Consider the following 14,263-nt stretch of genomic DNA (forward strand, 5'->3'; position numbering starts at 1 on the left):
TGGGGCAGGGGCGTTACGATAAAGAGAACAAAGCCCATGGCACCCCATGGTCACCACCTCGCCACAGGGCCAGTGCGGGTCTACATCACTGTGCAAGAGCCCTTTCTTTTGCTCTTCTTCTTCTTCTTCGTCTTCTTCGACTTCTTGTGGTCCGCCGCAGTCGGGACGGGTGCCGCTCCCGGCGGCAGCACGACAGTCACGGCTTTGTTCGCGGCGGCCTTGTCGCACGGCTCCCCCGCCAGCCGCACACCAACGGCCTGCAGGAAGGGGACCGCCTCGCCGCGCTGCAGCGACACCTCGCCAAGCACTTCGTCCACGCGCCACAGCATCGCATCGTCCCGGCCATACAACGCCAGCGCCACGTCCGCCACCACCGCCTCATAGTGCTCGTCGCCCTGCGTTGGGTCCGCGCTCAGGCGGCGCTCGAGCAGCCCTTCGACCTGTCGCGTGCACGCGGCGAAGAACCACCGCAGGGACAGCAGTGCGGCCGCCTCCCAACAGAGCAGAATGACCATCAGGTCCAATGCGCGCACCGGCACCGCAGCCGCGGTGTGCTGCAAGGCGAATAGGGCGTGCAGGAGATCCCACTCCACGCCCCTGCGGCGCACTGCCGCACAGATGGACTCCACATCACTGTTCAGCCCGGCGGTGTGCTGCCGCTCCTCCTCCGCTGCGAGGCACGGCAGCAGCGCCGGTAAATCAGCGGGGCTCCTGACGCGCAGCCAGAGTGACAGAAACGTGTCGACCGGCGAGGGGCGCATCAACTCTCTTCAGATGGCACGATGCGGATCAAAACAAAAAAGAAAAGAAAACAAGAACGAGAATAGAGCACCAAGCAAAAACAAACGCCAGGTGGTGAGCGCGGAGCATTGTGCATGTAACCGTGTGTAGGCGTGGGTACACATCTGTGCGTGCGCGTGCGACTGTATTGCGTGCGTCGTTGTATGTGTGTGCGTGTGGGTTTGTGTCGTCACGCCATGGCATCTGGGCCTCAGTTACTACGCCACTCACTCCCTCTCCCTCTCCCTCTCCCGCTGTTCAGGGCCTCTTCTGTGCCTCATCGCCGGCCGGGCTTTCTTCTTGTTGCGGTGGTTGTTCCTTGCGATCCTGCTGCTGCTGCTGCTGCTGCTGCGCCCCCAACTGCGCGGCAGCCGCGGCGCCGACCTGCTTCACCCGCTCCACCTCCTGCATAGCCTGCAGGTACGCCTGCGCCTCCTCCTGCCGCCGCCGCTCCAACTGCGTCGCCTGCGCCGTCATGCGCTTCCGCATAGCGAAGAGCCTCTTCTGGTGCTGGTAGCAGCGGCCCATGCCGTAGAGGGAGCCGATCGTGACGGAGAACCAGAAGAAGACGTACATGGTGTGCACAACCGGCAGCAGGTGCACGTACGTCACCTCCTCGACGTTGCGACGCCACGGCCATGCGTGGCCGCGCACCAGCCGCTGGTCGTCGCCCGAGTAGTCCTCGAGCATCTCCACGTAGTAGTGGTGGGCACCGCGCTCGGCAACAACAGCGTCAGCGCCGCGCTGCCCCCAGCGGCGCCGGTAGTAGTCGAGCACCATGTTCCACGGCCGCACTGCGAGCCACGAGAGGTCCGCGGCGGCGGGCCCGTCGTTGTACTCGCTCGGCCCCCACAGCAGCGAGCCGGAGATGAACTCCTCGCGGCGCAGGATCCCGCGCACCGTCCCCGCGGCGAAGCCCTCGCCGATGTACTGCATCAGCAGCGTGCGGTGCTTCCCCGCATCGATGGGAACCCAGCCGCGGTGCACCATCACGAACTGCTTTGTGCTGGCGATTTCGAATGGTGTCAGCACGAAGAAGCCTCCCTTGCTCTCGTCGTTGGTCGCAGCGCCCTTGAAGGAGGGCAGTGCGCGTGGGCCGACAAGCATGGAGCCCTCGTTGTCAAAGGTGCCCTCCAGCTCGGTCCGGCGGAACTCGAACTCGTTGCATGCGGCGTCGTCCGACGGGAGCTCGTGTAGAGGGGGCTTCGCAAGATTATTGTGGTTCTCCATCAGCCGCTTCTTTTCGGCGCGGCGGAAGATTTGCCACATGCCGGCGTTGAACGAGACGACGGCGCTCGTTAGGAACATGACACCCATGTAGTCCGGTCTCATTGTTGCTCAATTGTCAGTCTGTCTGTCTGTCTGTGTCCCCTTTGCTTTCTTGTATTGATGTGTTCTTTCCTTCTCCCTTTCTCTCTCTCCCTCTCTCTTCCCTCTCCCGTTGCCCCTTTTTGCCTTGTTGTGCTGTGATGAAGTGTAGTATCGCCAGTAGCGGCCACCGCCTCTCGGCTTGCTGCTGCTGTCTCTCACTGTGTGTGTGTGTGTGTGTGTGTGTGTGTGTGTGGGAAGGCAACACACAGCAAAAGGGGGAGGGAGAGGGAAAGGGACGACTGTGGTGAGTCGTAAGAACACTGCCACACGCACACCTACGCACACACATATACATTTGCATATATATACATATATATGAGGAGACACGCTTGTGGTCAACACAAACAAAAAAAACAGCTAGACGGATTCGTTGTACTTTTTTTTTTCGCCTGCCTGCGCAACTCATCGCGTCCCGGCACTAAATGCGCGCGCTCAGGCCCGCCCCTCACTCCAAATTAGAGTTACTGCAGGTGGCAAGTATCTGGTTCAGTTCACTATACAGACGCTTCATTTCTACAAAGTTCTCACGCGCCTCCTCGAGTGCGTCGGCGTAAACCGCACACTGACGGCCCAGTCGCATGAGCTCGTCGTGGAGGGACAATATGGTGGCCTGTGGGTCCTGCTCGTTTATGAGCCGCCTGTACGACTCCACCTCGACTCTTCTGTGGCCGTCATCAAAGCCATCGCCGGTGATGTTCGGCCGCTCCTCAGCAAGCTTCTTCTTCAGCTGTGTGTTTTCCTCCCGAAGCTTGGCGTTCCGCTCGCGCAGCCGCTCCAGCTCCGCCATCACAAAGACTGCGCGGGAAGTCATGAGTAAAAATCATAAACAGAAACAGAAGGAATGGAGGAAATGAATGAATGAAAAGAAATAAACAACAACAACAACACTGATAATGATAAATGAAAACCGCCAGCAGCAGCAGCAGCAGCAGCAGAGGCGGCATCATCGGTGACAGCAGACACCTTCTGCGTAGGAGGGGGGGAGATGAAAAGACCGGCATGCAACACTTTACATCGATGCCATAAGACTGGCTCCCCAACACTATCTCAAAAAGAGGCAGTTCCAAACGAAATGATTCATGAGCGTTAATCAGCAGGCAAATTAAAACATTCAAAAGCAGCCCCTTCGTCACTCCACATCCTGACTCGCGGCACGGGCGAATGGGGAGGAGACTGGGAAAGACAGCGTCCCTGAACTACACGGCACACACTGAGAGACGGAAGGAGAGAGGGAGGGCTAATGCGTATCTCTGCGCTCGCTGCCATTCGAGACAACAAGGCGTCGCAGAGCCGCGTTCTCCACATCCATGCGCTCCGCGTAAACGGAAACCATGTCCAGGTGCGTCGCCACCGCCTCCGCAAGGTGGGCGGCGAGGCTCGCACGTGATATCTTGCAGGTGCAGCCGTAGCGAGAGTACGGGCACTTCGTCTCCACGTCCGCCTCCGGCGTGGCGTCGTCCGGGGCCGCAGAAAACTCCCGCCCCATTTTTGACTGCCGCGGCGTCTTCGCGGCGCCTAGACGCCGCTGCTCCACGGACGGGGCACACGACAGGTTCGACTCGGACCGCTGCGGTGTCGGTGCCAATTTCCGGCAGGGGTTCCTCACGCACTCCGCCGCGTGTGCGTCGAAGCGGCCCCTGCGGATGTAGCGTAGACAGTACGGGCAGGCGAGCTTCATCATGTCGCACTCAAGCTCGTGCGGACCCAGCGCGTAGCGAGGGAACTGCACACCACAGTAGCGACACTTCTCCTTGGCGGCACTACACTCCGACAGCGTGTGCCGCTCCATATTTTTGCGCTGCACTTGGTTCGAGCAGAGCGGACAGCGCACCGGATACTGCGCGCAACGGCGGTTGTGGCGCAGCAGCTCTCCGCGCAGCAGGAGTTCATTGCAGTGTGGGCAGTGTAAGGGACACTCCTTACACTCGGTAAGGTGCGTCTCGAGGTCCTTCTTGTCCATCTCCTGCCGACAGTGTGGGCACTGCACGTTGAGGCGCCGGCACACGTGCCTACCGCCGGCAAACACAGGCAGGCCGCAGTTGACGCATGGCGTCGGCGCCTCACGCTCCAAGGCCTCGCCCGTGGGGCCCTTCAGCTCTTTGATGCGGTAGGCGTAGCGCAACGTGTTCAGCGTGTCCTCGCAGTGCCGCTGGCACGGCGAGATGTTGGCTATCACGCATGTTTTACATCGGCCAACAAAACTTTCGCGCAGTATCTGCGTCAGTTTCGAGGCGCGGAACGGGATGTGTCGCTTGCGGAGCGACATGGCCCGGATGCACTCCTTGAGCGCCAGGAGTGACTTGTTGATCTCCGCCCCCTCGCGCCGCACCTTGATGTCGGTGTCGGCGGTGTCTGCTGCCCGCTCGCTGCCGGCCAGGTCCACAAAGGTGATGCGCCCGCATGAGAGCTCGCCACGCTGCAGTCGCACCCTAATTTCAAGCACGGCGTGTGAGCGCGAGCTCCGATCATTCGCATGAGTGGCGCCGCTCGCGCGCAGCAGCTGTCCCTCCGACATGAGCTGCCGCACCTCCTCGTCGCTTGACACCTCGCGCTCCGTGAGGCCTAAAATATGGATGTTGCGGGCCTCGTCCTGCAGCATCTTCACCGGCGCGCGGCTGTTGAGCAGGTCGAAGAGCTTCGACCCGTACACCTCGTAGAAGCTCACAGCGAGCGTGCACGGCGCACACGTCGTGAGCAGGTCCGTGACGGTGAAGCTGTACAGCCCCTGACACACCTCCGCGGCGCAGCCCAGCATCGTGTACGTCTTGCCGCTGCCTGTCTGCCCAAACGCAAACACAACGGCGCCATTGCCGCTCTTCACATCCTGCAGCAGCGGGCGGCAGCACGTCTCGTACACCTCCGCATTGTTCGCCGCCTCGTCGAAGACATGGTCAAAACTAAAGACGGAAGGCTCAATGACTGGGGTCAGGTCCAGCTTAGTCTTCGGCTCGTACACAACAACAGTGGTCGATGCCTCGCAACGCACCACGTCGTTCTCCTCCGATTCTTTTCCCGTGATTTTGGGTCGCTTCCGAACCGCTACCGTGATGGAGTTCACCGCGGAAGAGCGAGGCGTGGACGGCATGAAGCCGATGCGCGCCCCAACACTTTCGTTTGCAGACGTTACAAAGAAGAAAAAGGTGTGAGAAAGGAAGGAAAGAAAGAGAGTGAGTGAGTGTGAGAAAAAGCGGAAGAGGGTAGGCAGGGAGGTTGGTGTCGCAGCCATCCCGCCACCCCAGGTAGCTGCAGGAGGAAGGCAACCCAAAGGAGTCGGTAGGGGTAGAATGAAAGGGACGCCGATCACCTGGCAATACACGCAGCCCTCACGCTAAGCAGAGGGAATACGGACGGCGTTCTTGTCTTTCTCTCCTCTGTTCACTTTTCTTTTTTTTTTTTCCTTCTGCGTCGCCCTTTCACCAAACGCAGCAGACGCACACCTCTCCCTCCGCTCTCTCCCACTACCACTCCCTATGCATTCTGGCGCAGACGGCTCTGCAGCAGCAGCAGCAACAACAACAACAGCAGCAGCAGAGGCAGCAACAGAGGCATCAGCAGGCGCTCCGCCAACCATACAATTACTCATCCTTGATGGTGTTCTTTGGCTTGGGACTCTTGGGCACCAAGAACCTGTCTGTCAGCGCCCAGCGACGCCGGGACCAGTACGGCCGCTTGTTCTCCCGCATCTGCACCTGATCGTTGACAAACGCGCTGGGGTCGTATGACGCGAACATCAGGTTGGGCTCCAGCTCCTCGCCCGCGTGGTGATTTGCCAATTCACTCGGAGTGGGCGCCGATCTCGCCATACGCTCGTCCACCACGCGGGCACACATGTCGGCGGTGGCATTGCCGTTGCCACTGCTGCGTGGCGGTGGTGGCGGCCTGCCGCGCTCGTCAACGTCCTCGAGAAAGAGCGGGATGGCGGGGTCCCAGTCACGCTGCTCCGCCGTGCCGGGCACGCGTGGGAGAAGTCCACTCACCGCGTGGCGCTCCACCACCGCGCCGGCGCGTATGAGCTGCACCAGCAGGTGGTCTTGGTGGTGCTTGAAGGCGAAGCGGCGGCTGCTGACGCTCGCTGGCGTGCCGTCGGCGAACTCAAAGTCCGCAATCTCGCGCGACGGGCCGTACATGCCGGGGCGCCCGCCGTGGCCATGGAAGAACATCCACTCCGTGTGCGTCTTGCGCATGCGCGGCCTCGGCAGCGGCGACTCAGAGAGGGCGGACGGGTACTGTGGCCTCTCGCCCACTGCTGGCCACGGCGGCATGGCGGTGCCGTCGTAATTGGACCGTGCCTCGGAAAAGGCGCGTGTCGGCGTCATCGCCGTGACAGTCAACGGCCCGCGGACGGCGCGAAGACGCATGTAGTTCCGCAGCGACTTCCTGCACGAAACAAACAGAAGGGGGAGAAATTTCACGCACGCCTCTGTGAGACAAAAGAGAGGTGTGAGGAGACTGGCTACAGATACCTCAGCCCGTGGCCCGCGAACGGAACTGTAAATTCACCCTCACAACAACATTGATGCGCCTGCGCGGTGTTGCCCCAGCCGCACTACGGGCCCATTCGCTCAACGAGATCTGACAGTTGCTCCAGCGCCGACGCGCTCACCTCACACTGTGCATCCACCCGTGCGATGTCGCTGAGGGAGCGAAAGGCAGCCACACCGACGGCTGGATCGAGGCGCGCGTCACACCAGCACCGGTGCAGCACACCACGGTGATACACGAACGCGGCGTAGTTGCGATAGTCGTGCCGCAACCCGCGGACAGAACGCTCAATGACGCGCAACCCGTCGACGCCGTGTGTGCTGCACGTCCCAGCGTCCGACACGGCTAGTGAGAGACGGAGGTACACCGCAGCCGCGCGGTGCTTCATCGACACCGGCAGCGACGGCAGCAGTCGGTGCCACGCCTGCAGCCGCATGTGCAGCGGTACCTCGTCGCAGCTGACGATCTGCTCCGTCACCGCTATTGTCATCACGCGGTGGTCAACCAGAAGCCGTAGCGCACACTCCCACTGAAACGGCAATATTCGCGGCACAACGCGATTAACCAGTCCGGCGTCGCCTCGAGGAACGTCGCGCACGCACATGAGGGCGGCTTGCCATTCGCTTGCCGGCAGCGTGTCGATCACCTGCCGGGCAGCCCTCGTCGTCAGCAGTACGCCGAGCGAGTGTTGGAAACGCAGCAATTGGAGGGACTCCCGCCACCGCCCCGCCTGTTGCAAAATTGCGAAGGTCGTGTGAAACACTCGCGACGACGGGGAGTCGCCGCGCTGCCGCACGTGGCTCGTGAGCAGCTCGAGGGCGAACATCCACTGCTCCTTCGCCGAGTGGGACGAGCTCAGCATCACGAGCAGTAGTTCGGCATGTGTGGTGCACAACTGTCTGCCATTCGCTGCCGCAACGCCGTTCTTCAGCCCAAAGAGCGCGTGTGCGGCCGCCCCTCCCATGTGACTGCGCAGCCACAACTGGATCGCCTCGAGCGGCACCTCAGCAGAAGTGNCCGCCCCTCCCATGTGACTGCGCAGCCACAACTGGATCGCCTCGAGCGGCACCTCAGCAGAAGTGCAGCACGCCAACAGCTCCGCCACAGCCGCGTAGTGCAGACGCATCCCAGCGGCTGTCGTCTGCTCCACCGCCCAGAGCGCAGCCTGCCACGCACCTGCCACACGTGCGCCACGCACAACGAGCGGCAGCCATGCCTCCCTGCGGTGCGCCGCCACCAATCGCGCCGCCTCCGCCCACCTGCCGCTGTACGCCAACAGTGTCACAAGCCCGCGCGTGGGCCCTGCCTGCGGCACGAGGGAGCACGCCGCCGCCCAGTCTTTGCCCTTTACGAGGGCCTTCAGCTCCTCTCGCGCCGATCGCGGTGTTGTTATTGTTGTTGCTGCTGCTGCACCGTCGCCACCAAATTGTATACGCGCAAGATGAGCCTCCACCTCGGCGTGCACGCGGCAGTTCGTTGCGGTCGCGCGGGATATGGCGTGCGCATACAGTTGCAGAAAATTGGAGTGTTTCTTCATGTGCCTTGCGCCTACATCCATGAGTCGCAACGCCGCCTCCCACCGGTCGCTGTCGATGTGGCACTGCGGCGGGCTCACCTCCGCGTGCAGCGACGTGTGGGAATCATCGGACCAGAGAAAGTCGAGGCCAACGGCAAAGGGTTCTGCGCTCCGCTCTGTCAGTGAGAGAAAGGCCACGTGCAAGTGGCCGATCGACGGCGCCGCCATGCCAGCCACACACCGTAGCGCCACCACCCACCGCTCATGTTGTGCCGCAAGGGACACGACACGGGATAGCCATGTGTTGGGACTGTCCCCAAGTAACTTCGACAGCTGCGCAAAAACATCAGCGTGTTCCGGCTCCAGCAGCGCCCGCAGCACATTTGCGGCTGCCTCGTGATGCTGCTCCTGCTGATCCAAAATAAACCGCGCGATGCCTTTGTGATCTTTGCAGCGCCGCAGGACCCAATGGACAGCAGGAGTGCTGCGGCCATCTCGGCAGAGCAGCAGCACATTGCACGCAGCCGCGCATGGAATATCATCTGCCTCCGGTAGGTTCGCGCTGCCGTGTCGCACAGCCTCGAACAGCGCCACCGCCGCTGATGCCGACTGCGACGCCTGCACAACCAAAAGCGGGAAATAACTCGGTGCAGAAGAGGGTGGCTGCAACACCAACTCCGTTGCCCCGACGCGGTTGCATAACTCCACCCACGCAACGGCAGACGTCACGGATGTGGGACGGTACCGCTGCAAGTGGTCGCGCCACCACAGAACGTCCTGCGCGACGCTTTCTCCGTTGGAGAGTTGATACAGAAGGTCCAGGCACATAACCGCCCCCTCGTGTGGTCGCACCGACGCACAACAGAAGGCAGAAACAACATCCCGCAGGCGCCGCATCGTCGACTCTGTCAACTCATCACGGCAGCCGAAGCAGCAGCGCATCACGTCCGCGATGGCGCAACTGAGGACACGTCCAGGCAGTGCGCCCACGGCAGCAGCCGGCATCGGCAACCGGCGGTGCGTGCACCAGCACGCGAGCATCTCCTCATAGAAGACCTCCGATGACGCGTCGGACGGTGGCAGGTGGGCGAAGCACGCAGTCCACGGGCACACCTTCATGTACAGCGCCGCATCGACACACCACCTCGCCAGACAGCGGTCCGTTTCCCCCTCCCCTCCTTCACGCAGAGACAACAGCGCGGCTACTCCTGGTGTTCCCGTCACCATTTCGACGCGCTGCAGGATGCCGCCACGCAGCAACGCCATGCGACACATCGCATCGGTACTGCTGTCCCCGGTGGAACTTGCAAGTAGTGTGTGCAGCACCCGCTGCGCAACAGCCGGCGACACGTCACGCTTTGCCCAACGCTCCGCGCAGCGCAGCGCCACCATGTACTCGCCAGAAGCGAGTAGCTCACGCAGAATTGCTGCGCATGCCGCTGCAGCGGCTTCATGTTCCTCACGTGTAGCCTCAAGCTGCGGCAGCGTGACATCGCGTGCGATGCGCCGCGCCACCAACCCACGCAGGACGACTGTTGCGTTCCCCTGCCCGAGCGCCGTCATGACGTGCACGATGGCGCCGTGCCGCTGTTGTTGCGCCACAGCACCACGCCGCCCGATGGAGCGCGTCGCCAGACCTCCGGCGTAGAGCTCAGTGGCAGTCTCCCAACAACTGGGACCGCCAACGGCAAGCACCCTCACGATTGTCTCAGCCGCGGCAGTCGACGATGCGACGCTTGGTCGCTCCCACCGCGCCGTGTCGTGACGCGCATGCCGCAGCAGCCAGTCGCTGCCAGTTCCACGCGCCCCGAGGGAGGCTGAAGCCGCAGCTCGTCGCCCTACATTCATGGGAAGCTGCAGCAAGGAGAACGAGGTGGCGGTAGTGGCGATGGTGTTGTGGTCATCGCTCAATCGTGTGGTGAGGGCCTCATCACAGCAGCAAAAGCAGCAGCGGCAAATGAAAAAAGAATTTTTTTTAAGCATACAAGCACGAAAACACATTTAAAAAAGCAAAAAAAAAAAACTTTTTGTTTTAGAGCGGCTGGACCTTCAATGGGCAACTGGAATAGAATCGCAGCACGTACTTTGCGGAAGAAGGCTTAGAGGAGGACACAACTAGAACGTACGTAACATTCGCCTCCACCTTCACCGGCGGGAGTGCGGCACTACAGGGGTCATATGGTCCCGACGTGGCGACGAGTGCCATTGCGACTGCACTCTCCGCGCGGAAGAGACTCACGTTAGCGGCAACGCCACTCTCCGCTTCGCCTTCCGCGCCGAGCAGCAGCAGCAGACGCACCGTCACCACACCCGGTGAGGAGGCGATAAAGGACGCCTTGCTATTGCTAGAAAAGTACTCGCTGGCATTTGGCATAGACGCAGCAGCGGCAGGAGCGGTGACAGTGCCACCCGTCATCTGTCCGTACAGCGTTGTCTTGGTGAAGCCGTCACCCTCCGCGGGGATCTCACGCAACTCGTGCGGCTCCGTCGTCTCCACAACAAGCTCAAACTCCGCCGGCACGCCGTTTTCCCACTGCGCTGGCACAATTGTGTAGTCGCCGGCTGGCAGAAGCGGCAGCGGCTCCGATGGTGGCGCGTCCTTCTGCTGCTCGCCGAGCAGCCGCTTCGTGTCGAAGGCGAGGCAACGCCGCACACTCGTGTCGATAACGACACCGCCGTGAGCGTACAGCGGCGCCTGCAGCAGGAAGCTGCACTCCACGTTGATGGAGCCGACACGCGCCGCCCAACTCACCTTCTCGTGGGACGCGTTCTGCTCCTTCCGCACGACATGCAACTGCGCTGAAAGCTCGCACTCGGGGAGGCAGAGACGTGCAGAGAGCATCGATGGTTTTGATAACGACAGACTGTACTGTGGGTTGAACACAAACGTCTGCGTGCTGCTCCTGCCCCCGCAAGTCATCCCTTTTACCCAACGCCCCTGTTTAACGGTGCATTGCTTGAGGTTACTGCGGGGGATGGCATGCATGTAGACACCGCTGGCTGACGGCTCTGCCGCGTTGAGCTTCATCTGCGGCCACTCTGTGTGCAGTGTTAGCGAAAAGCTAAACTCCCCCTTCACAGCAGATTCCAGGCGACCGACAACGACGAGCAGATCACTCGTGCCGGCGGGGCAATTGAAGCTCTGCGTATGGGCCGCCATGTTTCGGTAGACAACTTCGTTTAGCGGCTCAAGGCGCGCGTCCAACTCCGTCCCGTGGGCCAGTCGGCGGCAGTAGCACATTCCGAAGGTGCAGCGAGCACCCATGTGCTGCGCAATGGATGGGAATCGTGTCACGTCGTAGACCTTAATGGCCACGTACGGCACCTTTGGATTGTTTTTTTCGAACTGCTCTCCAAACTTCTCCACGTCGGTGATGTGACGCGAGAAAACAAGATGCATGCGTGAGGCTGATGGGGCATTAATCACGCCAATATGAAACTGCGGCGTCTGGCCTGTACTTGTCGTGTAAGGGAAGCGGGCGTGGCAGGAGAGCCGCAGTGGGCGCCGCGACATGCCGTCTGGCGTCTTGAAAAGCATGTACGGATTCCAGCTGAGACTGCAGTGCGAAAAGTACGAGCAGAGGTCTTCCCACGTGATCCAGAAGATGCCCTGCTCCTCCAGCGCGCTGTTGTGCTGCACCTGCGACAGCACCGCCTTCGCTCCCGCACTGCTATCTCTGAAGGAGTACGCCCCACTCCAGGTACGCCGCGCCCAAGGGTTCTTTAGCTGTAGCAGATGTATACCATTGATCTCCTGCATGGACAGCACTGCGTACGCGTGCATGGCAGGAAGCGTCAGACTCTCCTCTACTTCCTTTGCTAACGATCCCGTGTTGGCCGTTATGAGAACGGAGCCGTCCACGTGTCGCTTGTACAGCCGCATCCACTGCAGCTTGGGGTCGAATCCCTCCGAATTGAGTGAGATACCGTCGGGGAGCCACCCAGAGAGTTTGTAGAGGTCACTGCTGCTGGTGCTCCCGGGGAAATCGTAACTTCCGCCGCAGACCTTCACAAATGCTTTCTCCATGATCGAAGCCCACAGCTCGGTGTTGTCTCGGCTGTATGTGCAGAGCAGCTCCCCAGTGCGCGGGTTCGCGGGAAAGCGGTCGTCGACAGTGATAAGGCGTGTAATGCCGTTTATGAGCATCTTCACACAATATTTCCCCTTAGGGTTGACAATGGGATCCCCGTTGTTGTCCTGGGGGAAGATGACGTTATTGATGATTTTCCCCTTTGGGAACCGCTGCTGGTACGAGGCACAGATGATGAGGCTGCACACCATCGAGCAGTCACTCACAACTGTCTGTTTCACGTTCAGCGGATCAGCAGTGTGAATGATGCTGAGCGCAGTGTTAGGTTTAACCTCGCTGATACGCAGGTACTTCGCCCCCGCACGCTGCTGCACTGTATCAAGGCGCGGCGTGAAGGAGTCCTCCCAGTGGCCCTCACAGGGCATGAAGACATTCTCACGACCGTAGCCCTCGTTCAAATCGTCCCAAATAGGGAGCAGGATCGTTGCGGTGATGCCGGACTTCCTTAGGATTTCCATCTCCTCCGGCAGCACCGAGTTGTCCTGTACGAAGCGCGGCTTGAAGTGATTATAATACTCGCGCCGTAAAAGGCGCAGATGTTCTTCAACCCGCTGGAAGTTTCCAGGTTTGTTGCGCTCCCGTATCCCCACATCGTACGCGTGCTGCAGCACATCCACAGCTCGCTTGTATTCCCGCTGCCTCGCCAGCGTTGTGGCCACGTCAATAGCCTTCATGACAATTTCAGATGCGCGGGGGGCGAAATGCTTCGCCAGGGGGTCAATTGGCTGATGCGGCGGCGGCGGTTGCTGCTGCCGTGCTTGCGGTACTGTAGGTGTTGACGATGGTGTTGTTGTTGCCGCTGCAGGTGTTGACGTTGGTGAAGGATCCTTGGGTAGTTTGGTCGACGGAGAACCCTTTTCGCGCTTTAGCTCGTCCGGCAAATCCTCCAAGAAGCCAAGATAGTCTTCATCCTCTGGCAGAGGCAGCGGCGACGATGGCTGTTGCTGTTGCTGCTGCAGCGGCCGCTGCTGGTATCTAAGTGCCGCGCGGATGCGCAGGATGTGGCGCGCAGCATCCTCCATGTACTCCGTCAGTACCATCTTCTGTGAGTTTCCCAGCGAGGGTCTCTCCACGACTCGACGAAGTTGATTAATGCCCTGCGTGAAGCACTCCTCCGCCTCACGAAGCTTCCCCTGCCGCTCAAGCAGGAGTCCATTTTGGATGGACATCAATATCTCCGCACTCATGATGAGAAGGGACTCTGTTGTCCTACTATTCCTCTGTCTATCAAGGTGGTAGGAGCGCGCAAAACAATCATGGCGTCAGTACCCAGGAGTAGCAGCAAGGGAACCCACGAGAAACAGCGAAACACGCGAACACACAGAGTCAGACAGACAGACAGATTTGGCCATCACCAACGCACCTCCTTCTACTCCACATCAAGGGCTCTGTGGAGGATGGGGAACACGGCGTCGTCGACTAGTGGCTGCCCCGCCTCGTACGCATGCAGTGGGCCGTGCGAGTCGCGCGACGCCCACGAATTGCGCAAGCCATCAAACACGCAGCGGTCCGGCATCAGCGTCATGGCGTACTGGCAGGGCCCATTCACGGTGCGGGTGGACGGCGGCACGTAGTGGGCCGCCGATCCACACATTGTCGGCTGCGCGGCGCTGAGCGTGTAGTGGTTGATGAACAGTACACTGCCGGGCTCGAGCGGCTGCAGCTGCACCACAGGCAGCTCGCGCAGTGGCGCGATACCGCGAATGGCGCGTCCCACGTCGAACACGCCGCCGGCGCGGAAGCGGCTCATGTCACTGCCATCGCACGTGAACTCCCGCATCACATGGTGTGAGCCGGGGATGAAAAGCAGGGGCGCCGACCCGCCCGCGGCGAGGCCGACCATCACCGTCATGCTGTTTACGCTGCGGAAGTTTGTGGAGTTGCCGACGAAGTGGAACGGTGTGCTGTTGAGAAAGTCGTGCTGATCGTGCACGGCATCGTCGAAGAGGCGGATGACGATCTCTCCGGACAGCGCCGCCGCCGCCGCGCCCACCGCTGCGCCCAACTCGCCGCGCAGGAGTAG

At 60.9% G+C, this 14,263-nt stretch overlaps 8 protein-coding genes across 8 annotated transcripts; all 8 read right to left on the minus strand.

The window, feature by feature from the left end:
- Nucleotides 1-80: 80 nt before the first annotated feature.
- On the minus strand, nucleotides 81-761 carry DQ04_04241000 (hypothetical protein; the record flags this gene model as incomplete). Its single annotated transcript, XM_009313433.1, has 1 exon — nucleotides 81-761. The coding sequence occupies one exon, from the start codon at nucleotides 759-761 to the stop codon at nucleotides 81-83; it is 681 nt and encodes a 226-aa protein (XP_009311708.1).
- A 277-nt stretch (nucleotides 762-1,038) lies between these two features.
- Nucleotides 1,039-2,112, minus strand: DQ04_04241010 (surfeit locus 1 family protein; the record flags this gene model as incomplete). The annotated part of the gene is made up of 1 exon (XM_009313434.1): nucleotides 1,039-2,112. One exon carries the CDS (start codon nucleotides 2,110-2,112, stop codon nucleotides 1,039-1,041), a length of 1,074 nt encoding a protein of 357 aa, XP_009311709.1.
- Nucleotides 2,113-2,596: 484 nt separating this feature from the next.
- Nucleotides 2,597-2,938, minus strand: DQ04_04241020 (hypothetical protein; the record flags this gene model as incomplete). Its single annotated transcript, XM_009313435.1, has 1 exon — nucleotides 2,597-2,938. The coding sequence occupies one exon, from the start codon at nucleotides 2,936-2,938 to the stop codon at nucleotides 2,597-2,599; it is 342 nt and encodes a 113-aa protein (XP_009311710.1).
- A 450-nt stretch (nucleotides 2,939-3,388) lies between these two features.
- On the minus strand, nucleotides 3,389-5,236 carry DQ04_04241030 (putative MCAK-like kinesin; the record flags this gene model as incomplete). Its single annotated transcript, XM_009313436.1, has 1 exon — nucleotides 3,389-5,236. One exon carries the CDS (start codon nucleotides 5,234-5,236, stop codon nucleotides 3,389-3,391), a length of 1,848 nt encoding a protein of 615 aa, XP_009311711.1.
- A 490-nt stretch (nucleotides 5,237-5,726) lies between these two features.
- On the minus strand, nucleotides 5,727-6,509 carry DQ04_04241040 (hypothetical protein; the record flags this gene model as incomplete). Its single annotated transcript, XM_009313437.1, has 1 exon — nucleotides 5,727-6,509. One exon carries the CDS (start codon nucleotides 6,507-6,509, stop codon nucleotides 5,727-5,729), a length of 783 nt encoding a protein of 260 aa, XP_009311712.1.
- Nucleotides 6,510-6,697: 188 nt separating this feature from the next.
- On the minus strand, nucleotides 6,698-9,997 carry DQ04_04241050 (hypothetical protein; the record flags this gene model as incomplete). Its single annotated transcript, XM_009313438.1, has 1 exon — nucleotides 6,698-9,997. One exon carries the CDS (start codon nucleotides 9,995-9,997, stop codon nucleotides 6,698-6,700), a length of 3,300 nt encoding a protein of 1,099 aa, XP_009311713.1.
- A 184-nt stretch (nucleotides 9,998-10,181) lies between these two features.
- DQ04_04241060 (putative calpain-like cysteine peptidase) lies at nucleotides 10,182-13,427 on the minus strand (the record flags this gene model as incomplete). Its single annotated transcript, XM_009313439.1, has 1 exon — nucleotides 10,182-13,427. The coding sequence occupies one exon, from the start codon at nucleotides 13,425-13,427 to the stop codon at nucleotides 10,182-10,184; it is 3,246 nt and encodes a 1,081-aa protein (XP_009311714.1).
- A 182-nt stretch (nucleotides 13,428-13,609) lies between these two features.
- DQ04_04241070 (putative 40S ribosomal protein S8) lies at nucleotides 13,610-14,092 on the minus strand (the record flags this gene model as incomplete). The annotated part of the gene is made up of 1 exon (XM_009313440.1): nucleotides 13,610-14,092. The coding sequence occupies one exon, from the start codon at nucleotides 14,090-14,092 to the stop codon at nucleotides 13,610-13,612; it is 483 nt and encodes a 160-aa protein (XP_009311715.1).
- Nucleotides 14,093-14,263: the final 171 nt, after the last annotated feature.

Source organism: Trypanosoma grayi, assembly GCF_000691245.1.
Source record: "Trypanosoma grayi strain ANR4 Tgr_424_V1, whole genome shotgun sequence".
In the NCBI taxonomy this organism is placed as follows: Eukaryota; Euglenozoa; class Kinetoplastea; order Trypanosomatida; family Trypanosomatidae; genus Trypanosoma; species Trypanosoma grayi.